Here is a 27,613-nt window from a genome sequence, read left to right as displayed (position 1 = left end):
GGGCCTTGGTAATATTCCATCTGAGTTCTTGAAATACTGTGGCCCAAAATGCATGAACTGGCAACGCAAATACCTCTCAGCCTGTATGAAGCACCAGTCTATACCGAAGATCTGGCGGAAAGCTACTGTGGTTTCCCTGCTGAAACCACATAAACCTCCCGATGACCCAAGGAGCTACCGCCCTATCTCACTGCTATGTGTTCCGTATAAGATCTTGGAACGACTTCTCCTGACCAGACTTGACTCAGTGGTTGAACCCCAGCTGCCTAAAGAACAAGCTGGCTTCCGACATGGACACTCTACCACCCAGCAAATAATCAAGCTGACCAGTACTATTGAAGATAGCTTCGAGAAGGGAAACAAGGCTGGAGTTGCACCGCCTAAGAACTGGGGTAGGCCGTTTCAACGACAACATGTTCCAATGGGGTCTCGTCGAATCACCATTCTGCGACTGTGGACCAGAACTCCAAACTGCAGAACATCTCCTCTACTACTGTCCCATTCATCGACCACCAGATGGCAACTTGAACCTCACAGCACCTAATGAATCTACTGTCCAATGGCTGCAACGTCTGGACATTTAACACCGCAAAGCTGCCCTCAAACGCGAGAAGAATGAGGGGTTCGGTCACAAGAAAATATTTAGTGCATCACTTTTATTTATTACATATGAGAAGTGACAGACTTTTCGGTAGCCATTTTAGAAAGCACCGTGGAAGTCGACATTTTTGACTCGCCTCTGCGGGCCACATAAAACGATGTGGTGGGCCAGATTTGGCCCCCGGGCCTTGAGTTTGATACAGGTGTTTTAAGGTAATGTGTACCCATGGAGGTGGTGGTGGCCAGCAGGGGAGAGGAATTGTATCTACACTCCAAAAATGATTTTAGGTGAAAATTTTGCTCGCAAGGACCAAAACAAAACAACAGTACATATAACCGTATATTTCAATGATCTTATTTTTTTAAGGCAGCCAAACGCGCAAGTGGCCGGCTACCACGAGTGCCCCAACATGATTAGCACGTGGATTGTGCGTTTTGTGGAGTTGACAGACATGTTGACGGACAACAAAACATTTTGGACAACAAAATGAGGGCAAGGCGTGACATCATTTCGCAAATCACAAGTCATTTAAAACCGGACAGAAAGAAATACACTTTTTTTTGGGCGGGGGGTGTGCTCAAGTTGCAGTCTCTCAAGGCAACCTCAATGAATGCAGGAAGGAGTCTGACGAACAAGAATCAGCGCGTAAGAGAAGGATCGAGGTCCCGTTCGTACAAATCAGGCCTCCTTGATCTCATCCCGCTTGCTGTCGGCATTTTGCCGCAGACGAATGTTCTTTTTCTTCGGATCGAGCTCTCGTTGAAGGACGTTGTCCAAATGGACAGTTGGCTGACAATCCATCCGAATATGTTGGGCAAGGTGATCAAGTCGTTGTTTGTCAAGGCTTATCCGCTTATAAATGTTATCAGGTGGGATTTAAGTGTAAGTTGAGGGGTTCGTAGGTTTTAGATGGATTGCTCTACGTTTAGAATGGGCAAAAAGGAGAGGACGACTTCGTTTGAACACAGCTCTTTCTTTTTTCTTTTTTTTTCAACGGCAGCCTCCTAACTCTCGAACGAACACTCCCCCTTCCGGTAACGACCCACCTTCCTGCTTTTCTTCCCCAATCACACGTAAGCAACATAAGAATACTTCAGGAAGTATTAAACAGAGTATAATTAAGGTGACTAACATAAAATAATATAATGCTTAAATATAAAATGATAATAATTTACAATTTAACAAAAGCTTACAACTTACATTGGTGGCAGCGGCGGGATGAGCCACTTCAGGGGGTTGACTAACGGAGGTCTGAGTATTGGACATAGCGAGCTCAAAAACTGTGAATAATGATGGAAACAATGGCCAAGAAGAAGGTAGGAAAAAATTCAAACTGCAGGAAGCCTCAAAATCTCATCCAAATTAGCGATTAGCAGCAGCCATTCGGTAGAGCGCCAAATCCATGTGGCTAGCAATATGACAATTAGCACGAAAAATCGTAGCATAAAGAGTCAAAAAGCCACACAAAACATACCAACGCCGCTGCCACCAATGTAAGTTGAGGGGTTCGTAGGTTTTAGATGGATTGCTCTACGTTTAGAATGGGCAAAAAGGAGAGGACGACTTCGTTTGAACACAGCTTTTTTTTTTTTTTTTTTTTTTCAACGGCTGCCTCCTAACTCTCGAACGAACACTCCCCCTTCCAGTAACGACCCACCTTCCTGCTTTTCTTCCCCACACACGTAAGCAACATAAGAATATTTCAGGAAGTATTAAACAGAGTATAATTAAGGTGACTAACATAAAATATAATGCTTAAATATAAAATGATAATGATTAACAATTTAACAAAAGCTTACATAAGTATCAAGTACAACTCTAATGTGCCGTATGTGTTCCTCCCTCTCAGACAACAGACAACGCGCCGCCATCAAAAGAACACTTTGAACACATAAAATGACAAGACAATCGTGTGCACTCTTCACCACTTTCCTGCACACACGTTGTTGTCCGAAGCAGTTACAGATGAAAGAGGAGCGAGTCAAAGTGTCCTTTTCACCAGTGGATCAAAGACGTCATGCTGAAATGTGCGCACGTCTGCTCCAAGATAAGCATGAAAGCAACAAGAAGCCGTGGCATCCATTAATCCTCGCCCCAACACTACTCGGGCGCCATCTTGGAAAACCAAAAAAAATCCACGTGGGATTCCGATTGCACATTTGTCAGCAACATGAACATCGTGAGCCCCCGCCGCCTCCCCCCCGAAAATACCAACATTTACACAAACTTGGCCTTTTAGGGTGCCCTTTCCAATTTCAAGGAACCCGTGAAGTCGTTTTCAATCGAGGCGCGCCATTTTGTCTCCGGTCCGTTTTCGTTTCGATGGAGAGTGATCCCAAATCGGCCGCGGGATTACGGCGCAGCTTCCCTCGACTTTCAGCGGAGAACACCTTTTGATCCAAGTCGCTCCGTTGCTGCATTCGCACGAGCAAGTCCCGCAAGACCCGAGTTTTCTTCTCTTTTCTTCCTTCTTCCGTTGTGTCGTGCTTGTATGGTTGCGGATGTCTGATGAACCCTGAGCAAATTTTGAGGTCCCCAAGTGGCAAAATAAAATGTACACTTCTCTCTCATGGCTGGGGCACGCGCGCCGTGTCTCTTCCTTCTGTTTTTCGTTCCGAAAGCCGATCTTGGAACTCAGTGTGAGGTCGTTTCGAGGCCTCGTTGGGGCCGTCACTCGGTTGCAGGCAAGGAGAAGAAAGAGATGGGACACGGGCGATTGGTTTTGCACTTTATTCTGCTAGGACCGGCGGCCGTGGGAATGGCGCGCGCAGTTGACAGGTTAGCATCCGCCGAGCGGACGAGTGGCCCCTCTCACCCGCAGAGCGGCAACAAAATGGCGGCGGCGGCGAGCGCCACCTGGATGCTGCTGCCCGCGGTCCCGTCGGGCACCGGGGCCGACTTGACCTGGTTACACAAAGGGCTTTGGCAGCATCCGTCGCTCGGGGTACATTCTGCACCCTTTTTACAGCCCAAATTGGTCACCACGTTGCCGTCTGCAAGTCATCACAAACACACGGGCATGACGGAGCGCCCGCCCGCATCGCGAGATGGCGGCGTCGTGGCCAAACTTACTGCTTGTGGTGAAACATTTGCCTTGGTCTTTGCCACGAGCACCTTTGGTGCATGATCCCATGTTTCCCGCCCGACAGTTGCCGCATTCTTCCCCATTACATTTGTAGCATAAGAAGGGTTGGTTGCAAACATCTGTGGTACAGCAGTGTTAGAGGTTGTCGCTGCAGTCCTCACTAGTGTGACAGTCCAGCTTCACGATCGCCGCCGTGTTGCCTGCAATAAGCAAAAAAAAAAAAAAAAGGCACTTGAGGGGTGCGGGGGGGCTTATCACTTGTCGTCCGGGCCAAACTCACCCCAGGTGATGAGACACTTAGTGGTGGTGTCGGTGCAGTTCTGCTTTGCGCAATTCGCCATGTTTTCTATGCAGGTCGCACAGGCTGTCTCGTCGCCGCAGTTGTAGCATTCGAGTGCAGATGCTGCGCAAGGAAATTCGACAAAGATTGCGACGCTCGGCTCGGCGGGGCGGGCCGACGGCAGAGGTCGCGAGGTCAACAATTGGATGTCGGAAGATGAATTGCGGCAGCTTAAAGCAAGGTGGGAAAAAGTCCTGCCATCACAGCGGTGTCTTTTGCGCGCGGAAATGTTGAAACGAGTCATTTGCGTGACGGCTGGAGTTCTCCGTGCCGGCGCCGCGCTTCCGGGTTTGACCGCCGGGACGCGGAGTCCTTTCGTTCGCTCCCACTCGCTACGTTTCTGTTGGGATGCTTTCTTACACAGTGACGACCGCGGTAAGACGTAGTGTGAAGTTGTGCTTGACAAAACTATGGACATGATTGTGAAGGCGAAGGGATTCAATGAATGGATATCAATGATATCCATTGAAATTGCAAGGCATGAAGATGGATTGATTTTGGTCGCGTTTATGCAAACGCCTGCTGCAGCAAAGCGCTTCAATAAATGTGATCAAAAATCGACAGAGCGAGTCATCCTTCCGCGCCGACTGGCGATCCCTATTCGGAGGGCCGCGGAAAACGGCAATTACTCAACTCTCGGCTCGCCTCGGCACTTGGCGGGGCGGGGCGGGGGGACGGCGGCGGTCGGTCACGACGTCGGAAGATGAACGGTAGAGAGCCGTGCCGATTTTCACTCGCCGTAATGCCAACGTGCTAACGTGTCGGGGTCTGGACGCCTTTTTGCCGAAACGACAAAGCGAATAATGACGTCGGCGGTGTTGACTTACCTGGCTCGCGGACCATCGGGTAGCACGGCAGGAGGCGAAAGCAAAATCTGCTCGTCATCTTGCCGCTTGCGGAGTCGTGAAAAGAACCGTACGCGTCGCTTCTGCTCTCGGCCGCCGTCGACTTGCGATTCGAGCGCCTGTGGCTCGCCGCTTTGCTTTATCTCCTTCCCGCGGTCTTTGGCCAAACGCATCATCATAGAGGAACGAGTCGTCGCGATGCACGGACAAAGAGCACCTCGCGACGACTCGGTCTTTGGCGCCAAACGTCATCATAGAGCAGCGAGTCGCCGTGAGGCGCGGGAAAAGAGCGCCGGGTGTCATCGTAAAGGGACAAACGCACCCCGATGCGTGGCGCCAAACAAAGGCGCTCTTTCGGTCGACTCGAGCAAGTGGCGCAACGGTCAAGCCGACGCCGGCCGCTTTTCTCTTTCGCGGACGTTTATAAGATAAGATAAGATATCCTTTATTTGTCCCACACTGGGGAAATTTACAGCCTCCAGCAGCAAGAATGTAGGCAGAAAGAAGAAAGAAGAAAAAAAACAAACAAACAAACACCGTTCAATTAAGTGCAATATAAATACAAAATGGATAAATCGCAGTGCTATTTACAGTTGTTTTCACATCATTTAATTCTTATTAATATTACTGTTATCGGTGCCGGTTGGACTCAACCACGGGGGGACCTGGGCCCAACTTCACCGACTCGCCTTCAAGCAACTTCACTGACACGGCGTCTTTTTGGGAACGCGGGGACCAGAGTGCCGAGTCATAGCCCATAGCGTGACTGTGCAAATGTCCCCAGTGTGGGACAAATAAAGGTTATTTGACCTGATCCAAGAGCGGAACAGACTCGTATGGGCACCGTTCCCACGCTAATCCGTCGATACTCTCCCAATAGTGCATCATATGCGCAACTAGCTTAAAACATCCACGTCTGACAAATGGGAACATGGATACCAATCTGGAAAACACTGAAATTCACGTTCACTGTTTTGCCTCAAATGATTTGAAATGTCTTTGCTTTTCTGTCAGGACTTTGGTTTGGATGAAGAATCCTGACTTGATGATTCCGAAGTTTTATGACAATTTTTTATCAAGGCTCATGAAGTTGACACCGGAAGGCAGCGTAATACTGTACACGCACAAAGAACAGGCTTTGTCCTCTGCTGTCGTGACCGCGTAAGTGCAAAGGATTTGCATCCCAAGGGTGAGTCGTATAGTTTGGTGGCATTCAGCCAAGTGGACTTTTTTTTATATATATATTTTTTTTAAATAAGGCAAAGCTTTGTGTTTTGAAGTCCACGGTGTGTAATTCTCCTGAGCATGTTTTGTTTCAAATATTTGGCTTCGCCAAAATACAAAACACGGTCGTCTTTCAGAAGAATGCACTCATGACTGGCGTTCTGCAGCGACGCCACCCCAGCGTCAGTGCGTTCCAGATTTCACGACTGTCTGTGTCCTACGTGTTGTGTTGTGTTATTTTGACTTCAAAATGGCGCCGCGAGAGTGGCTGCCTTTCCAGCAGCTCCTATATTTTGTTGTTCTACGTCTTCCTTTCATAACTTTGCTGCTGTGAATTGGGAATTTCTCCATTGTGAGACTAATAAAGGTTTTCTTATCTTATCTTTTGCTTTCAACCAATCAGCGCCGACGCAACCAACGTCACAGTTCAAAGAAGCTTTGATCTAACGCGACACCAGCCTGAACTAAACTTGACGAAACGACACGACGCTCGTCAGACGGACACGTTTTTAAGATAAGAAAACCTTTATTAGTTCCACTGGGGTTTCGCCAGTGTGTTTGTAATGTAAAGAGACGAACATCTTTTGAGTTCAAACGCCTGCAAAGTGTCAAGGTGACATGTGTGACCACAAGGTGGCAGGAAAACATCATTTGAAGAGTACGAGGATGATGACGTCTTCGCTCCTCCCGCCCCATTTCAAATGGAAACGCGGACACATTTTACGACAAACATTTGCTTTTATTCAGACGGCATCCTCATTGTTCAGTCAGTCAGATTTCTCTTTACAGTAGTTAATGTGCAATTGTCATTTTTTATTATTTGGATGATGATTTGGGGGTCACAGTTAGGAATTCACAAGTCATTGGCACTTAAAAACACGTGGGGGGGCTGGAGGGGAGGGGTCGGACATTTTACACGGGCCCGGAGGAGGGCGGGGTTGGCGCGCTGAGCATTCGTGACAGGATTGAGTTCGAGTTGCCCCAAACCAACGGCTTGTTTGATTGCTGTGCGCCCGAGTCACGGAGAAGACAAAAGCTCGTGGTGCGGCCGACACCCGGCGCGCTTCCATATGTCATCCTGTACACTTCAAATAGAGGGAGAGACAGCTGTATATATAGAGAGAGAGAGAGAGAGAGAGGTATGGGTATACTGTATGTTGATATTTATTTCTATGCTGTTTATTCATCGTGCAGAAATGAGAAAGAACGCCCAGAGACGAGGAGCGTCCTTCACGGTTGTTATGGCGACGTGTGAGGTAAGACTGTGCCTTTGCGTGGACTCTCAGCGGGCAGACGGCCGCTTTGCGTCAAGTCGTCACTTTGCAAGGTCGGAACGTCACTGGGAGGGGGCGTTCATGTACATGTTTTTTCCCCTTTTTTTTCGTGAATAAAGTTGGAAAGAAAAAAAAAAAGGATATTGAATTTGAATATATAATTTGAGAAAAGGACTTGTAAAAAAGTAGTAGTATGAAGTCTTTTTTTTTTTTTACAAGAATAAAGTCATTACAAAGCAGTCATGGATCTGGAATATCTAAAACAAAGTTATTTTCAAAAATCTATTTTTAAATAGTCAGTTTGCTGGAAAATCAAAGAGATTAGGAAATTCTAACTTGTGATATGAATTTGTTCTGTCACTATTTCGCATTAAAATATTTTAAAAAAAGATTTGGAGACTTGTACTTACGCAGAAACGTGATTTTTTTTTTAAGTTGAGGAGAAAAATAATTTGGAATCAAAACCGAAAAAAAATCTTTTTACAGTCTGAATTTTACATGAGAAAATTTGCTCGTTACATTTTTTAATTTTACAAAAAGGCCACTTTGTGATAAAATCCGATTTAAAAAAAATGTTTGATGGGGTGACTAAAATAGCTTTTACGAGAAAATGGAATTCAGCTAGAAAAAGTCATCACAATAGGGAAAATAATATAGTTGTACATTTGCTAGAATATATACGTATTTATATACTGCATATTTTTTTTGGGGGGGGGGGGTTGTGTGTACTAATTCAGGGGGGAAAATAAGTAAAAAGGGGAAAAAGAAATTAGAGTACAAAATCAAAATTTGGTTGCCCTATTTGGAGGGGTAAAAGATGAATCAAGTCACACGATGGATTTCATTTCGAAAATGTTTTCCCCTTGAAAAGTGACGACATGGCACAGCGCGCGCGTCAGCTGCCGTCGCATACAAAATGGCTGAGAGCTTCCGAGGTAAACTTTTCCCCTTTTGTAGGAAAACAAACTGCATTAATGTGCAAAGCCGAGCGCGCACACATACTGAGGTTCTTCTGAGGTCTCCGCGTATCTAAACTACGTGTGTGTGAGATTTGTCTGTGGCGTGCGGAATCAAGGTTGGAATCTTTGTTCCGCCGTTCTCAAGTTTGACCAGTTTTGCTTTTTAAAAAAAATTAAATGCCACAACGCCACCAGGGGGCCCCAAAACAAGAAAAATCCACCCCACCTCACGTGAATTTCAAGTCAAATTGACTTTTGGCAGACTTTGAAGGCCACTTTTGAAATTCCGCCGAGTGGGCGATATTTGATAGGATCGCCCCATTTGTCATTTGGACAAATGCGTTGACGTGATGCGAATGATTGTTGGTGAAATTCTTGACAAATTTTAATGAAGGTCTTCATGTTCGACAAAACAAATTCAAAACAAAGATTCGTGATCGTGTCACAGTGATGCACTTTTTTTTTCTGTGCAAAATTTCAGCCTCAATTGAGAAACAAAACAACAATCTTCCCATCTGCCTCAATTTCAAAAGAAAGTCACAATACCGGAAGAATTTTAACAAACCTTTGACAAAGATTCAGAAAGAAAATTGCGGAATTTTTCGGACCTAATTGGAAATCCTTTTGTCGATGGTGATCTTTTGAGATAAAAAAAAAACAAGAAAAAAAATTGTAATCACCTCTCCGACTGGAAAACGAAATCAGGAAAAAGCAAAGATTTTCAAAGAAAATCCTGCCAAGTAGAATGAAAACCTTCATTTTACAAAATCCAATTTTCACCATTGAAAGATCAAAGGAACAAAAGCTGATGGGTTACGCAAAGTCGGGATCGTTTGCGGGGTAGATCTTTCCTTTGACATTCACATCAAAACTTCAAACAGGCCATTTGGACACCCCCACCCACTTACAACAAAAACTTTTTTCGAACAGCGGGAAAACAAATTCCATCTGATTTTGTTGTTCAGTCTAAATGACTCTCAAGTGACCATTTTACACTTCAAAAAAATGTCATAAAAGAGGACACAATGCATAAAAAGGAAGAATGAAAACGTACAAAAAAACAAAACAAAAAAAAACGCCGGCCCGCCGCCGCCCACTTGTCCCGTGACCCCCTCCAACCAGGAAGTGACAAAGTGAGCATGCTCAGAAAGGTGCAAAGGGCTTGAAGCGCCATCTCGGGCTCACCCAAAGGCGCTTCCTTCAAAGTAATACAAATCAAAAAGACTCCAAACCGTGCTCGCGTTCGTCACTTTGGCGCCTCCCTGTGGATAGCTGAAGACGGACAGGCAGGGAATTTCGGATTTGGTCTCCGTTTGGGAGTTTTGGCAGATTGCATTCGTGTTAGCATTCGCGCTGGGCTTTCAAGGTGCGCACATCATTACAGTGATCGAGACTTTTTTTTTGTTGTGTTATTTTAATTTTTCCAGGAAAAAAAAACCCACAATCATGGGTAGGGGGGGGGGGGGGACGTCGCACTCCGGTTGCGGCGAGGAAAAACATTCAGGCGGCAGCGCCGCTTTCAAGTAAAGTCACTTTGGATTGATTCATTGATTGCTTTCGTTTTGTTCGTTTTTGTCGGCTTTAAAAACATTCAGTTGCCTCGCAGCTTTCCAAAATTTTACGACTTCTCCTTGTCTAGCGATGAAGTCATATTTGACGGGGGCTAAACAAGTTTGTGAGAAAATTGTATTGAAAAAAAAACGAATAAAAATCATACGATTCTGACAATTCTTGTTCGGATACAAAACTTTTTTTTTTTTTTTTTTCCATCAAGTCTTAGGAAACTTTTACCATTTTTGTCAAAACGGCAACTATTCGCATAGCATTCGAATCCGGTCACATCTTGATGAAACTCAAGTTGTGAAATTACCAGAATGAAGTCACAATATTTTGTGAATTCTGTAAGAATAAAGTTGGAAATTTTTCTGTTAATTTCCGAAGAATAAAAGACAAAAACCACTTTCTCAAGTGTCGACAATATTCTTGTGGTATTTCCAAAAAAGTCATATTTCACAATACCGTGCCGTGATGACGAACACTAGTCAAAATGAGACAAATCCAAATTTCAAAGACAATCTGTAAATTTGTAAACGTTATGAAGAGATTTGTTTTTGTACGAAGTAATACTGATTTAAAAAAAAAAGTCAGTATTTTATGAGAAAGTCTGAATATTGTGGAGTCACGAGAACAATTCTAATGCGTTTGAATCATTGAAGTTTTCAATTTTGTGAATTTTTTTGACAAAGAGGAAAAAGATGTCCATTTCAATGAAAAAAAAGCTTGGGGGCGGGTGGGGGAGATCTTCCATTCAATACGTTATTTACAAGGATGAAGTCTTTTGCGAGACAAACAGCAGCTTTTTGCAAGAGGACTCTTCACATTACAAGTCATATGAAGAGGAAAAATCTTTTTGATCAAATCTGCGAGAAGTCATTCAAGGAAAAAAAAAAAGTTGATGGTGAAATTCCGACTATTCTCCTTGCATCTCAATGGCTGCATTTTACAAAATTAAAAGTCAAAATTGGAAAGGGGGGGAAAAAAAAGCTTTAACATCTCAATTTTGCATCCTCATAAAATTGCAACCAAAAAAATAATAATATCCCCCCCAAAAATAAAAAGTTGCGATGGCAAAATCCCGACTATACTCTTAGCATCCCAATTGCCACGTTTTACAAAATTAAAAGTCAAAATTGGAAAGTGGGGAAAAAAAAAGCTTTAACATCTCAATTTTGCAACCAAAAAAAATATATGTATATCCCCCCCCAAAAAGTTGTGATGGTAAAATTCCGACTATTCTCCTAGCATCCCAATGGCCGCAACCCCCCGCCCCCCCACAAAAAAACATCAGATGACATTGTTGTCGTACATCATTAATGAAAAATAAAAAAAGTCTCCGAACACTACGAACTGGGTAGAAAAAAAAAAAAAGTCAAGATATGAGAAGGGTGTCAACATTCAGATGCCTCGCGGTGTATCATTTGTGGCAAACGTCTGCATTCTTAGCACCGCAATCGTAGCAAAAGCTCGAAAAATAAAAATAAGCCCCCTGCCCCGGTTATACAACGATGCAAAAATATGTGATTCTCTTTCTCTAAACTATGATACAACTAAAGCCAGTCTGGGCGACTACGTGGTGCACGTCTTAATTCTTAGTAGGATCTCGCCTCTGAACAACTACAAGCTCAAAAACAAACAAACAAACTTGTCATGAAATGTTTACAAACAAAGCTCTTCGGAATTCTAACGTCCCAAAAGTTTTTCATCCCGATGTATTTGGCTTGCGAGTCATCCTTGTGAAATAACGAATGAGACGAATCTCGAGGGGACGTTTATGCGACGGCCAACTTTTTTTTATCCCCCCCCCCAGGATTCTACAGCATGTCAAGACAGAGGCGTAATGAGCCGGCCGGTATTGGTTTCGCCGACGCCTTTCCCGCGACCGCTGTGGGTTCACACATTCAGATAATGAGATGCATGGACATCACAGTTCAATTTCGCTGGCGGCGGTTTCTCACGACGTTTTTCAAAACCGCATTGCATGTACGGTACGTCCATCTCATCATGAGACAGTCACGCTCAAAAACGGCATCACGTAAGGGGCCCTGCCGGTAGCCATTTTGGCTCCCAAAGATTTGGATTGAAAGCACTTGGCTGGGCCTTTCACGCGGAACCCAGATTGGCTGTTACGCCTCCGATGCAGCAATTTCTGTGAGAAAAAGCAGTCCAAAATTCGCTTTGTGAAATGTTTCCATTTTCGCGAGATCCCGCTTAAAAAAAAAAACAAAAAAAAACACTGTTGCGTAATCATCACCGCACGCTGCCATATCGGTTCCCGAAGACTTCAGTTTTGCCATTTTTTGGCTCACTTTTGACGGGAGGTGTCAGGATGCCGATCCTGACACGCGTGCTACCAAATCGGCAAGAATAAGACAGCGGGGATAGGCCGCAGCACACCAATGGATGGCCGGAGGAAGATTCCGCAAGATTGGCCCACCTTGGTCGTCGACGGCAAAAGATTTGCAGTGCTTCAAAATGAAACGGGAGGCGCCCTTGCGTTGGGCTTTTTTTTTAGTGCAATTCCAACATTCGGGCTGGCCCAAGTTTTTCTGTCGTTTGTCCGACCCTCGGCCCATCCATTTTGGGAGAAAAAACAAAAGAAGACTGCAGAGGTGACGTCAACAAACATGCAGTGCAGGCGTTTACATTGGAGACTCTTCCTCTTCGCCTCTCTTTTGTCTGGATTGTGACTGCCGCAGTGCCTCTTTGACTGTCCTGCGAGATTGTTTAACACACGTCCCTCCTCCTTCCCCCCCCCCCCTCCCCTCCTCTCCCCCCTTCCTTCAAGTCTGGCATGATTAGAATTCGCTCGGTTCAACAGTCTGGTCAATATCGCGCTTCCGATTGGGCAGCGGCCATGGCGGGGGGGGGGGGGGGGAAGAGGACAGACAGAGACCCTCTTCATCTTCACTTTTTGCATTTTAAAAAAAGGTTAAAAAAAACACAGGCGATTGGAGATTCGAAAGGAGGGTGGCGAAGTCCGCAGCCCCCCCCCTCCCTATTTTAGATACATGTAAAGCCCATAACAGACGAATATGACGCTTTGTTTGTCCATTCAAAGGAATATAAACATGACTTTGGTGCATAAGATAGGTGTGTGTGTGTGTGTGTGTGTGCGTGTGAGTGAGTGAGAAAGGCAGATGAAAACAAACATGCCACCCACGCGGGGGCAAGCATGCGCAATCGGGAGCCACACACACACACACACACACACACACACATATATATATGGAGTGTGTAGATGGCACTCTGGCTGACGCGCGCCATAAAAGGAGATGTGGGAATGTGTGTGAGGAGCGGCATTAATATGCGCACACATATTAGGCAGTCATAATGTTTAGGGGGGGGGGGGTCACTCTGTCCTCGTCTTCCCTGCCTGCCGACAGTGGTGAATATTTAAGGTGGCGCATTTAAATCAACGTACCGGAATATATGGGTGCCCCCCCCGCCACCCCCAAGTGTACCGGAGAGGGAGGGATGGGGGTTGGGGAGATGGGGGGGGGGGGGGGCTGAGAAATTTCCCAACTCATAAAGCCTCTCATATAAGAACAAAAAAGAATTGTAAACGCTTTAGCTTTAAGACAACACTTCAGAATCGATCGATATAAAACACTAGTCTCGATTGGACGGCGCCATAAAGGTCAACTCGAGAGACTCCTCCCGCCACCAAACAGTTCTACGCTTTCGAACGCAACGCCCAGTTGGGAATAAGGTGCTCAAATGTTGATGACATTCAAAGGTTTAGTGGAAGAGGGGGTTTCTGTATATAATTTGGTTACCATGGCAACATTAACAAAAATTTGCGTGCGGCACTCGCCCGTCGCATGCGACCCCCCCGCCCCCACCACCACCACCCCCACCCATCGCGGCGAACGTCGCCTGCATGGGGGGGGGGGGCATGACGGTTGCAAGTGGCAGTGGCCCTTTTCTGCTATTCGAGAACTCGGGCGTCTGGCGTAAAAGGCAGAAACGGCGTCTGCGTGTAAAAAGGGGGGTGCAAAGTCAAACCACTTGTGGCGCACTCAAAGCAAATGGCGCCATTTCGAAAGGAGGAGCTGCCGACTGCTTTGAAAGGGGACCAGTCAGCTCAAGGGGCGACCCGACATTTGCCGCTCATGTCGTGTCAAAAGCAATTGTTGCCATTTTAGACGCCAGCGTCGAGCGTGATTTCCAAATTGCCGCTTATTGTGGGTGGGGGGGGGAGCAGCGTGAAATGGAGTGCCAGGTTTTAATACCCGCCGCTCGCACTCCTCTCGTGTTGAAAGGAATCGTCGCCGTTTCGACACTGCGTTCCGTGCATAAGGGTGAACAAATGTGGGCCCTGCCGCTGTGCAAATTGGCGTGAAAGGGGCGATTAAAAGGGGGATATTCCCCTGGCAAAAAATGCATGAACTATCTTTTTTTTTTTAAATCAACTTGGAATTATGCCAACCAGTGACAAGACGATTTCTCAAAGCAACACTGCAAAAAAAAAAACAAAAAAACAATTAAAAAAACGGCTGCAGATTTAACAGAATAACATGAAAAAATAAAAGCAAACAACCAGGACTTTCTTTGTGGCCGAAGCAGATTCCAATTAATTGGCCAATGAACGAAAAAGAAATTCTTCTTTGGTTGCTTAACACTTAGAACAATAAAAATATGAATTACAGACTGTTTTACAATACATTTGTTTCAACTACACCAGAGAGAAAAATCGTCAAAAATCATCTGAATTTGTTGTCGATTTTTCTGGAAGGGGGCAAAAGTTTGAACGTCATTATCCGTCTTTTGTTGTAATGTGGTGATTTGCAAACATATAAAAAAAAAAAAAAGGAAGATTTTAATTGGTCTAACCTCGGCCGATTAAATCAGGTGGCCCATTAATTTGTTGGGGCCTAAAAAAAAAAAAAAAACAACTCAAAAGAAATCAAAATGTAAGAATTTTAAAGGGAAAAAAAAAACCTTCCCCACAAGTCGCACGTTCATTCAGTGTGACTTTGAAGGGGAATACGGGATTCATTTTAGTGGGAGATGAACAGTAAAAAAATATTGCCATTCCTTCGCTGTTTTGTGTGGGCTACTTTGAGCCTCCCCCCGCCCCAAGAAAAAACCTTCTGGAACCATCGTTAGCTAGATGGAGTTTTTGCGCTCCCAATGACAATTACTCAAGAGTTCTCGCAGCAACACTTCCCAAAAATCCTGCTGCAATTTTAGCAGAATAATGTAAAAAAAAAATAAAAAAAAAATTGGAAAGGAAATGTAAACAAACTCAAGTTGTTCTTCGGTGCAAAGCCGACAAAACCCACGTACATTCACGATGAAGGGAGGGGTGGGGGGGGGGGGGGGGCGGTGGTAATACATGATCGATTTTGGCGGGAGGAGAACCGCGTTGGCGCTACATGCAGACGGGAGAAGCCCACTTCCCGTCCGGGGTATTCTGGTACATGCTGTGTTCTGTGGGCTGGGAAAAGCGGGAAAAAGCAGATGGAAGCGATGCTAGAAAAGGAAGAAAAAGACCAGAAGCGGCGGCGACAAAGCGGCCGCGCCCCCTCCTGCCGTCCGCCCAAACATCCGGCGGTCCGTTCACTCACTCAAAGCAAAGTGCCGCCGTCTCCTCCGCCCCCGCCGCCGTTCTGGAGGGTGTCGGCGGGCGTGGCCCCGCTGTCGTTCCCCCCGGTCGCCGCCTCCAGGGAGGCGCCCTCAAAGCCTTGCTCGCCGCCCAGCCCGTCGGCCTCCATCTTGACGTTGTCGGCCAGGAAGGAAGAGTAGGCGTCGCTGTCGGCCATCAGGAGCTTGAGTTTGGGGATCCAGCTCTTGCGGACCACGCGGCGAGCGTTGGTGCACATGTCGGCGGCGATGGCGTTCATCTCGCTCTCCCGGAAGCTGGGCGCAAAGTTCTGGCAGTAGACTGAACAAAGAGGACGAAGAAGTTGCAAGGGACGTTTGGGAGATGCCTTCGCACAGCGGTGGCGGACGCGCGGCGAGCAACTGACATTTGACGGCGTGCAGCACTCGGTTGTCCAGCGGCTTGCGACTCGGGTCGTTGGTGGACGAGCGGATGCCCGTGCCGCAACTGTTAGCCAGGGTGCTCCTGTGCGCGCACAATTGGCAAAAATAAGAGCGATAAAATTCCCATTCTAATTAAACGGTTGAAAATGGATCAAATATAGAGATATACAGTATATCTATGTATGTGTGTATATATATAAATATATATATATATACTGTAGATATACAGTATGTATAAGCCAATTTGAGATGACATGATCAAATTAAAAAATATTTTTTTTATTGCAATTTAAAAAGGAATACATATTCATTTCATTAAAATTTAATATTTTAATTTCAATTTTTTTAATCGTTTGTGCACAAAAGGAAATTAAACACGGGAGCTTCAGAGCAATAATATAAATTACACAAACGGGGTGCATTTATATATATATATATTTTTTTTAATCAATCAACCATAGTTACAAAATATTAATTTAAATATTGAAATAATGTTACGCATTTTTCAAACCAAATTTGCACCGATAAAATGTAATTAGACAACAAAAAGGTGTTTGGAAAAAAAAAAAAAAAGGATATTAAGTTGATGACAAGATGTCGACACAGCCGTCGTCATCCCCGAAAGCCACATTAAGGTTTGACACCAGAGTGAAGTGGCGCCGTTTCGGAAGAAAGGTGTACATTTTTTACTGAATTGACTTTGCAAAAAAAAAACAAATGGCTCTGACGTACAAACAGGAAGTTGAAGCGACTGAAGCCGCGGTCACTCACCTGTCAAAGAAGGCGGCCAGCAGGCGCCTGAGCAGAACCTTGTGTCGCGTGCCGGCGCTGACGTGGCAGTTCATCAGCTGTGCCCGCGAGATGAACACGGCCGTGCCGCTCACCAGCTCCAGCTTCTCCGCCGGGTCGCCCTCCTCGTAGAGTTTGGGATGGCAGCGGTTGCCAATCTGGCTGATGAGCTCTGACGGCAGCGACGCCAGCTCCTGCCGGGGGCGCCCGCCTCGGCGCCCTGAGTCGGCGCCCGCGTCCGGCAGCGCCTCCACCTTCTCACCGGGTACTGTCGGGTCAAAACGAGACGTCAGGGCTGAGCGAAAAAAAATTGTGGGGGAAAAAAAAAAGGCATTTCAATCTCAGGGTTCCTACACATTTCGCTAAATCTGGAAGAAGGAGAAAAAAAAAAAAAAAAACCTCAACCAGTGACCTGAACAGAAAGTCAAATTTCACATTTTAACATGAGAATTACTGCATTAAAATATTAGATTCACCGGCATAAAGCATTAAAATGCTAACATTAAAATGTAAAATTGATCATGTTATAACATGAAAATGATCATGTTAAAGGTGAACATTAGGGCCCGATTGCGATATTTGGCAGAAAGAAAATTCCAACAAACACTGAAGTGGTTCATTCATTTGAAAAATAAACAATGATATCCAATAAAGAATTATATATATATATATATATATATATATATATATATATAAAACATGTTTTGGGCTTTTTTTGGTGTCCCTTAACACTGAACAACAATAAAGGACGAATTAAAGTCAGACTGTTTGACAACCCTTGGTATTTGTTTCACTTTACAACAGAGGAGAAAAATGCAGATTTTTTTTGGGGGGGGGGGGGGGGGAACAGGGGAAGTTGTATGTATGTAGCTTTTAAATCAAAGATACTCTCTCAGGAACGATGCTGCCCTTCTTTAATGCCGTAAAAAAATAAATAAGGCCAAGAATCCATATTTGTATAGGGCTGAACCGGAATCACTTCGTTTTGTTTTGAAAGCCAAACTTGTCACATTTGAACGTGAAACTTATCACAGTAAAGCGCACAATTGAACACGTTCGGGGCACAAGTTAAATCAACTTTCCATACTTGTGAGAACCGGAAATTGGTCGAATCAAATTCCATCCTTGTGCGTGGGAACCCTGAGAAGCATTGTGTTGCACTTCTGACCTGTGGCGTTGGCGTTGAGCATGCTGTACATGGTGTAAATATTGCAGATTTGCCTGTACTGTTCTTCGGCGCTCTCCTCGGCCATTTCATCCTCTTCCTCGTCGTCGTGATAGCTGATGGGCGAGTCGCTCGTGTACAGGCTGAGCGCGCCGGGACTCGTGCCGTCGGGGGTTCCTCCGTTATTACTATTATTGTTGTTACTGTTGCTGTTGTTGTTGTTGTTATTATTGTTAGCGGTGCCTCCCGCCAGTAATGCAGAGGCAGGTCCCCGCCCGGCGGAATCCTGCGTAGCGCCGCTGGAGGTGAATGAGGAGGAGGAGGACGAGGAGGAAGAGTAGCGTGCCGCCTTTCTTTGGGCGGCGCCAGCCGAAGCGCTTCCTCCGTTACCCCCCTCCCACAGTCGCTTGGCCACCGGGATGCAGACCACCGAATAGGGGAAGCCCTCCTGCTGAGGACAAAGAAAAATGTATTCGTTCAGGTACAAATGTAACCGCGCAGAAAAAGCGGAACAAGGCCGGGGTCACCTGTTGCGATTGAGGGGTGGTGGCCGCCTGCTCCGTCTTGACCTTGGACATAAGGGGTAGCGGCGTCAAACAAGCGGCGGGTCTGGCGGCCGTGGCGCCAACCGGGGTACCGCCTGCCCCTCCCGCCGTCTGAGTGACGGGACTCTGAGGCTCCGTCTCCTCGCTGTGGAGACCCTGCGAGTCGCAGCTCGGGGATGAGACCTGCCGGATTCCCAAATAAACCAAAGAGTGAGCCATCGCCGCTTCGACTCTTTCACGATTTTTAGAATACAGTCATACTTCGCTTTTCGACCAGAATCCGTTCCAGAAGGCTGTTCGAAAACCGAAACCACACTCTTTAAAAAAAAAAAAAAATCTTGATTGAACGCGTCTGCTTACAATGGCACGCTACACGAGGAAGCGTCACTTCCTCGTGTAAGGAAGGCGAGAGGAGTCAAGTGGCGCATTCAAGTGTGCTCAGTTTGGTTGAGAACTGATTTTCGGCCGTAATCCGAGCCATGAAATAAATAAATAAATTAAATTAAATGTCCACATTTTTGGTCGGAAGGCGATTTGGTCGAGAACCGAGACTTTCGAAAACCGAGGTTTGACTGTATTTCAAATTTAGCAATGACAACTCAAATACAATCAATTAACATGCAATTTTTATCTACTTTGACTAATTCCAATGTTGGAAAATCAGCGACATGTTGAAATCAAATGTTTACTTTGAAGAAAGCATACCGTAATTTATGGACTATAGAGCGCACCTGATTCTAAGCCGCACCCACTACATTTTGAAAGGAAAAAAAAAATTGCACACACATAAGCCGCGCCTGTCTATAAGTCGCAGGTGCCCACATTGCAACATTTTTTTTTTTACCTGTTTGTGTTAATTGACGCTACTTTGCGGATTTTCATTTATCGCGGGTGGTTTTGGTCCCCATTAACCGCGATAAACGAGGGATTACTGTATTTCGGGAGTTGTTTTTTTTGGGGGGGGGGGGGGGGGCGGGGCATCGCAATCCTTGGTGGATGCAGTGCAACCCAAAACAGGCCAACTGCGCCCTCTCATGGCCAGCATGTTTCCAGTGTGACAGATGACAGTGTCTTCCTCGACACGTACATATCAACTTGTCTCACTCTTACCTTTTACGCTCGAACGCTCCCTGGCGGCCGTTAGAAAAATCTTTATATAGGCCGCTTCATTAAATAAACCGCAGATCTGAAAGCGCGTGACAAAAGTCGCAGCTTATGGTCCGGAAATTATGGTGCAGGGAAATAAATTACATTTGAAGACTTGTGTAGTCCAATGTCATATTTCTCTCATGACCCAATTTAATTTGACGTAGGCTTGCAAAGTCTTCGCTAAGGCCGACGCACTGACGAAAGGATATCGCGAGCCGCGACGTCGGCTATCCAGAGGCTGAGCTGCACCGTGTTTTCGACCAGCAAGTTAACATGCACTCCCAACTGGCTCCCATCCACCCGTTTGTCCCCCGCGTGTACCTTGAGAAAAAACTCCGTGCCCTTCTCCATGATCTGCTGGATCTGCAAGAAGCCAGCGGTGTACATCAGCAGGAACTGGTCTCCCACGTTCATGCTCAGGCGGCCCGTGTAGCAGAAGGCCAAGATCTGCCGGAAGCTCTGCGGCTGTACAGCCGCCGGCAGCTCCACCACCGAACTTTTGCCGCCGGCGTTGAACAGGTCGCGGAAGTACGACGAGCTGGCCGCCAGCACCGCGCGGTGGGCCTGGGAAGGGCAACCATGGATGCGATTTAGTTAGCAGCGGCCCCTGGGAAAGTGGCAAACTATTTCCAGTTTTCCTGGGAATATTGGGAAAATTGAGAAACGCATCTTTTTCATGTGAATAGCGAAACGGTTCGATTTCTAGAGGGCAACTGACATTTGGTTCAACGTCGTCAGGCGAGCCAGATTTCATGGTACCCTGCACGCATTCAACCGAAGTTTACTGCAGTGCGACATCCAGCACATCTCGAGTTTGTGCAGGGTATGTTGTTGTTTTTTCCCCCTCCATAATTCTATTGTACCACAAAAATAAAGCAATGCCCGATGAGAAACTAAAGTTGTTTCGGTGAGCATTGTGAGAAAAATTCCATTTTGTTGTCGTGTTCATTTGATGGGAATCAAACTGCCCCGGAGGGTTAATTACGACGCCTTCTAACTTTATTTATTAAACGCCGATGAAGATGCGAGACGGGAGAGTGTGCGGACAATCTGTCGCCGCTGGAAAACATTTAAAAACGGCTGCGGCGCTCTCGTTTCTTATCTCAGCAATTGAATGGCGCGGCAATCGCTGAGGGACTAATTAAACCCGACCGCACGTCGTCAAACAAAACGATTTGGTCGAGTGAACTCTGGGAAAATGAGCATGCGGACTCTGCAGCGGGCACGCTCTTCACGCCCAGTTCGCACTGGAAAGGCCAACGAGTTGAAAACCAATAATTGCACATTTCCTGAAGAGCGACCAAACATGATGGGGGGCAACCCAGGCCATTGTGCTCGACTCTGAGATTGTTGGATTTGTTTTGTGATTTGGGTGGTCATCATATAATATTTTCGGTTTTGTATTTTTTTTTTCTTTCCAGCATTTTTTCCATTTCCTTGTATTTCATTTGCGGCATTTCTTTTTAATTTTTAAAATAAAGCTTTTTTGAAAGATATTTTATTGCATTTTCTTTCTTTAAATAGAGTATTTAATAATTTGATCAGAGGTTTTTATTTGGCGAAACCGTCAGTATTTTAATTTTTATTGCATTATAATTTTTATTTAAATATTTTCTTTTTTTTTATTGTCGGCGTATTAAACGGGATCAAAGAGGAGTGTTTTCATCAAAAATGCTGAAGTTGGAATAATTTCTTTTTCTTGCTTCCTTTTTCGAATTTAGTGTCAAAGGGTGCTGCCATCTAGTGACCAAGAGCGGAATTATGCACCAAATGAGAATCGAACACTACAACTGTGCAAAAAGAATAATAATAAAATAAATAGATAAAATCTGCAAAATTGGTGGGACCAAGGACCCATGACTGTGGGGGCCGGCAGTGGGGCTAAATGTAATTTTGGTCATGAGGACCACAAAATTACTTGACTGTTGAAACCAATTCCTCCCTTACCAGTCATTGCAGAAACCAGCATGAACTTGACATCTTCACAGTGAATAAAAGACACGGCATTGATCTGCGACTTAAGAAGAAAAAAAGTTGAACCTTGAAGGCGTGTCCCTTGACCACCACGGACACATCACAGTAGAGACCCTGCAGACGCTGCTCGTTCAGACACTCCAGGACGTTGTTGCCAAAGTTGGGGATCGCCATCTGTAGCGTCTGAGCCATAACGCTGTGCCCAGCACCACGCGGTCTGTGAGCCCAACAAAACAAAAATATGAGACGCGATACCTTATTTTACTGTAACCCCGCCCCCACCCCCCAACCGCAGTCAAATTCAAGGGTCTGCTTTATTTTACCTCCTCGCGACACATCCGCAGTGCAATTCGGAGCCTTTTGATGCTTCCTGGCCCACTTTTCTTTTTTTCCCCCCATCGCGCGGTCAAAGCAGAGTCACTTACATAACTCATCTATTTTTCGACGTCATAACAAGCTCTGATCAAAAAGTGGACCGACAGCCGACGTGACGTGAATTAATCTGTCCTTAAGAATAGATTTGGTTTAAGCGTGACTCACTTCCGTCTGCGCCGACTCTTTTGTTTTGGTTCAAAGTGCCGAAGGGCTGCTTCTTGAAAAGGGGGAAGTTTTAAAATGTGCGCAGGAGGGATGAAACAGTTTAGCGATGTCATATGCGCGATACAGTGATGATACATTGTATCACATACATTGTATCGCACGCACACTTTTTTCATATTGTTCAAATATTTGTCATTTTTGTTTTGGAAAAACATTTTTTCTAAGTTTTGTTATCAATTTCTACAATTTGCATACCTAACATACAGTATATGTTCTGATATTTTTTCCCCCTGGTGTTGTGTTTGTTTTGAAATTATTTTGCTTTTAATCTGTGCATTTCATATAAAATGCTCCTTTTCTATCCATTACCTACTCATATATATATATATATATATATATAGACACACACACACACACACAGTCATACCTCAGTTTTCGACCATAATCCGTTCCAGAAGGCTGTTCAAAAACCGATTTGTTCAAAAACCGAAACCACGCTCTTTTGTAAAAAAAAAAAAAAAAATCTTTATTGAACACGTCTGCTTACAATGGAACGCTACATGAGGAACTGTCACTTCCTCGTCTACCCGAGCAAGTGTCAGCTCCTCGTGTAAGGAAGGCGAGAGGAGTCAAGTGACGCATTCAAGTGCGCTCAGTTTGGTCAAGAACCGATTTTCGGTCATAATCCGAGGCATAAAAAACTCGAATTTTTTTGTCAAAAACCGATTTGGTCGAGAACAGAGACGTTCAAAAATCGAGGTTTGACTGTATATATAAAATCACATGTGATACTTTCTTCCGAGATTGCATTTCCCCCCCCCAAAATATTAGAGCATACGTCATTGAATACGTTTTTGTAGAAATCCTAATTTCGCAATGCAAAAACTTTGACATTTCTAATTTAATATTTCTTTAAATATTTTAGTCACAAAAATGGATTTTTCTCTCTCTCCAAAAAAAAAAAAAGGGGGAAAAAAAAGTCATTTTGGGGGGCGAATTATGCCCACCAGTCGTGGAAAACAAACGCAGGAAGGAACGTCTGATATTGACTGATAATGTAGTAACATTCAGGTGGTCTGTTTCAAGACAGCAAGAGCATTTCCGTCACTAAACACTGAACAGCAAAATGATTAAGCAAAGCAGCAGTGAGCTGAAGTAGCACCTTGGCGGTCCATTTGCACTCGCTTATCATTCATTTGGACGCTTTACTGCGGCTAACGACTTGTGATGGACGCACGCAAAAGAAATAAAGAGACCAACCACGCCAGAGAGTGTCAACAGTCCTCTATTTATAAGCGCCACTGCCGCATTTTACAATGAAAGAATTTACCGGTAATGCAATTTTTTTTTTTTTACAGCATCACACGTTTTGCTACCAGTTGGTGGGTGACGACCTCAGCCTCGCAATACGAGAATGAGGAAAAAGACGAATCATCTGCTCCATTTACAACATTTAGGTCACGGGAAACTGACTTATTTGTCTGAAAGAAGCATTTTGAATAAAGTTCAATTCGGAATTGGAATGATCCTTCCCCCTGACAATTTATGACCCTGAAAGAGACAATTTGACTGTCATTGTTTCAAGGACATCTAAAGTCACAGTTGACCGATTGTTACAAATGTCCTAAAATGGGCGTGTCCAAACTTTTTCGTTTGAGGGTAACAAACAGAAAAATGGAAGAATGGAAGGGGCCACTTTAAAATTTGTCAACTTTTTAAAACACACTGGAAAGCAAAAACTTTTTTTTTTTTTTTTTTTGTCCAGAGGAAACCGGAATACCCCGAGAAAACCCACGCAGGCCCGGGGAGAACATGCAAACTTCACGCTTAGCTGGGATCGAAACAAGTACCTCTGCACTGCGAGGTCGACGCGCTAACCACTGGACCACCAGGCCGCCCCACCCCTGCAGAAACCCCCAGGATATAATTGAGTCAGGTGTTTTGCCTTCGGGGGTGGTCAGAAATCGCAACTTCCCTTTCCTGCAATTGAGTGATTTTTACAATTGCCCTTTAATGTCTCATCCATCCATCCGTGGTGTTTCGTCAGCTGTTGCCTTCAGGGACCTGTTTTCGATTCCAAAGGGCAACAAGGGAAATTCTTCAAACACGAGAGCTTTTAACCAGTTATTTGCAATTTGTATCCCAGAGTACTGAAAAAGCAGCTCTTTCTGTTTAGACGCTCTTTGTTGACGTTAGCGTAGCATAAATGTCTTGGGTTTGTTCCGTGAAACGGATCCGAAAATGTCCAACGAGTGTCGAGAATGCACCATTTCGCACCGCCGGTGACATTTTGCACTTTGCGTGGCCTCCAGCGACAGTCGAGACGGTGGCGCGGCTTCCAGGTGTAAATATGTGCAGCGGCATGAATAATAAGCAGACGGTCGCCATGGCGACGAGCCATTGTGCCTAATAAATTAAAGCCGAGCGCGCTGATAACGCGCAGCGAGGAACCGAGTCAAGACAAAAGACGCGTTCCGAGGCGCGCGCGCGCGCGAGGATCATTGATTTGTCATCCGAGGACGCCCCGCCGTGGGTCAACGGGGGGCCGGGGGGGGGGGGGGGGGTCACTGCCGCATCCCGAAAACAAAACTTGGGAGTTAATTAGCGTCACTTGACCTTTGAACTGACAGGCCCCTTAAGCCACCAGTGAACACTGTCTGTCTCAACCGTGTCAAAAAAGATGACAGCACACAGATTTCGAGGGAAGGGAGTCACGTGAACGTGATTTTCGAGCAATCTCACAAGTAAGCGTTTCACTCGGAGAGTAACAATTTGTTATGACTGACATATTGAAATGCAAAAGCATGTTCTTCTCACAGTCGAGCCACCCGAGGCCGAGCGGAGGTGGGGGGTAGGTGGGGGGGGGGGGTGTCATCGTCCATTTTTACATTGCATAATCCGCAGTCAGCTAACAAAGTGTTGTCATCCACGTTTGCGGAGCCGACGCGCCTCCTAGTCCACCTGCCCGGATGTCATATGCCAGCCTGGTAAAGTGGTATTAGTGTGTTGGTATCAGTGCAGACACCAGCATCCCCGCTTGGAAACAATTTCAAACATTGATGCAACGTTACAAATACAAAACAGTCAACAGCATTCCAGGTGGGCACATAGCACAGACACCCAATGGAGAGTATCTGTGCGTGCCCTTTCAATAAGTTTGATGATGATGAATAATTACTGAAGTGGAGCAGTTACTTGTTATTCTTGCATCACCCCAACCATTTTCAAACTCCCTCAAACACTCCCTTTTGAGAGTCGACCCGATCACAATTTCCTTCTTCTTATGGTACTGTGCGCTAGTCTCGCCGATATCATCACGGCGGGCTGCGGCAAAACTTTGTTCACGTTCCAAATGTACACGTTCCATTTTCAACTTATCCATCCATCATCCCGTTTGCCTAACCGTGTCTCAAGTCAGGTGATGCCTTCGGAGAGAGTCTAAAATCAAGGTTGCTATCTATCCATTCTTCTATAAGCGTCAGTCTGAAATTATGGCACCCCACTTAACACAACTGACTGATTCTTCTTAATCTATTTCTCTATTGCATATGTTGCCTTCAGGGTTGGTCCAAAACCATAGATTTCCCTCAAATGTGAGGTTATCTACTGTAGCTCTAGATGCCATCCAAGGACTCTTGTCTGACAGCCAGCTGCCTTTCATCCCCTTGGCTGCAGTTCAACTAGGGTCACCTCAGCATCCAGGAAACATAAGAGGACTAATTGCCACCACTTGACCTTTGAACTGGGCCCCCTTGCGCCCCTTTAAACAGGTGAACCTTGTCACAACGTCGCTGAACCTTGTCGCAACGTAACAAAAGGCACATTTCCACTCACTCGAAATGCTTAATATATTACACAGACTCACTTGGAGAAGCTCATGAAGAATTCAGCTCAGTTTCCTGCTTTAAAAAAGATGGCCCGTGCTAGCACGTAGCGAGCTAAAGCTAAGGCTAACGCCGCTGCCACCACACCTCTGGACACATTTCTTAAAACCGGTCGCATTAAAACCACAAAAATCCCCTTCCGTGGTAGTTTAAACCCAAGCTCCGAGGTGGCGTGTTCAACTCAGCGGCGGGGACTCGAGCACCGAAATGCGGCTACGCTCTCGCCTACCCCCGCCCCCCGACGGAGCGCGACCGGAGCTTAAGAAAACTTAACCCCAAAATTCCATCCGTTAAAAGGGAGAAATCGCCTCACTTGTGCGAGTCGAGCAGAGCCGACCAGTCTCGCCCGAAGAGGAGGCGGAGATGGAAACGAGATGTGGGGAGCCACCGAGCAGAGAGCCGGAGGACCACCGCGGGGTGAAGCGAGCTGACGGTGCCCCGCAGTGTGCCAGCCAGCCGCGGGATTTGGGAGTCCTCGGCCGGCCCGGGCCGGCGGGAGGGAGAGAGAGGAGGGGAGGGAGGGAAGGAGGAATGGAAGGGGGGGGGGGGGCGACGAGACAAAAAACCCCCGAAAAGGGCCACACACACACAAGAGGAAAAAGCTCCACTCTTTTGCGTTCAGTCAAACGTTCGAATTCAAAATAGATGAATTAATGAGTGGCTCGCTTATCTTCTTCCTCGCTGCGATTCTGTCCTTATCGCCGGATCCATTCCGCCGAAAGCGGCCACCATGAAGCAGCATACGGGACCCCCTCCATTTTAATGTCGTTACTTAACATCGATTTAAAACAACCAAAAACCATTCTCGTTGACTCGCTGCGACCAACCGTGTCGTTACGGCTGTCGATATTTTTCAACCGCGACTTCAACAGGTCATCCCGGGACACAGACGAACGAGTCCAACGGCATGGCGAGACAAGCGGCGGGGAAGAAAAGTACATGGGGTCCCCGGTCGAAGCAGAATCGAAAAACCTCACATTGAACGATTAAAACACTTTTGTTAGTATTGTGTATTATGACACGTTCCACAGCTTTCATGGAAACGGATTGTATCTTTTTTGTGGCAAGTTTATAGGAAGAGTGATGGACTCGTGGAGGCACTCACCGCCAGTACAGAGGCGGGGGCGTCAGGGGGGTTTGTGGGTTAGCCCGCTGCGATGAGTCGGTCGGTGCTATAAAGTTTCTCCACTTTCCCTTCGCCCATCCCCCACCGTACACGGCAGCTCGCTCAACTTCACCTTTCGCCGTGTAAAACAATTCAAAACAATTGTTTGTTATTCAACCCCACCCTCCACTTATTGAGGGTCATCACCCCCCCCCCCCCAAAAAAAAACCTAAGATCACCAGGAAAAAAGGAAGTTCCACTGGGCATAACACCGCAGCCCAACTGACACTCTCTCCGCGCGTGTGCGTTGCTGCTGGGCGGCGTGCAACAACTCACTCACCCCTTCGGCCGCTGGAACTCGTTCGCGGTGGAGCAACAGCGGCGGCGCCCGAGAAGCTTGCTAATGGTGGTGGTGGTGGTGTGTCCCTCCGCCGCGACGCAGGCAGCCATTCATTACTGAGACTCGACGCTGCAGCATCATGAAGGAATGCACGTACACACACGTGCTTGACGGAAAGGAAGAAGGGAGGGGGTCTAGTACTATATGGGCAAATCGGGGTTTGCTGCCTCGTAGGTTGCAGACAGG

General features: G+C 46.0%; 1 protein-coding gene across 5 annotated transcripts; it reads right to left on the bottom strand.

Moving 5' to 3' along the window:
- Positions 1–6,813: 6,813 nt before the first annotated feature.
- On the bottom strand, positions 6,814–27,502 carry nacc1b (nucleus accumbens associated 1, BEN and BTB (POZ) domain containing b). Of its 5 annotated transcripts, none has more exons than XM_086120328.1 (9): positions 27,368–27,502; positions 21,565–21,715; positions 19,846–20,088; positions 18,358–18,558; positions 17,834–18,281; positions 16,648–16,933; positions 15,861–15,958; positions 15,459–15,775; positions 6,814–15,328 (listed from the first exon to the last, which is right to left on the bottom strand). In XM_086120328.1, the coding sequence occupies exons 1-8, from the start codon at positions 27,475–27,477 to the stop codon at positions 15,459–15,461; spliced, it is 1,854 nt and encodes a 617-aa protein (XP_085976454.1). In that variant the 5' UTR covers positions 27,478–27,502; the 3' UTR covers positions 6,814–15,328. The 5 variants fall into 5 exon arrangements, with proteins under 5 accessions (XP_085976454.1, XP_085976455.1, XP_085976456.1 ...); XM_086120329.1 differs by having other exon boundaries at positions 6,814–7,202; XM_086120330.1 differs by having other exon boundaries at positions 17,834–18,278.
- Positions 27,503–27,613: the final 111 nt, after the last annotated feature.

This window comes from Hippocampus guttulatus, chromosome 9, assembly GCF_054856545.1.
Source record: "Hippocampus guttulatus isolate MCC_2025c chromosome 9, RoL_Hgut_1.0, whole genome shotgun sequence".
NCBI classification, from domain to species: Eukaryota; Metazoa; Chordata; class Actinopteri; order Syngnathiformes; family Syngnathidae; genus Hippocampus; species Hippocampus guttulatus.
This window is presented reverse-complemented; position numbering and strand designations above follow the sequence as displayed.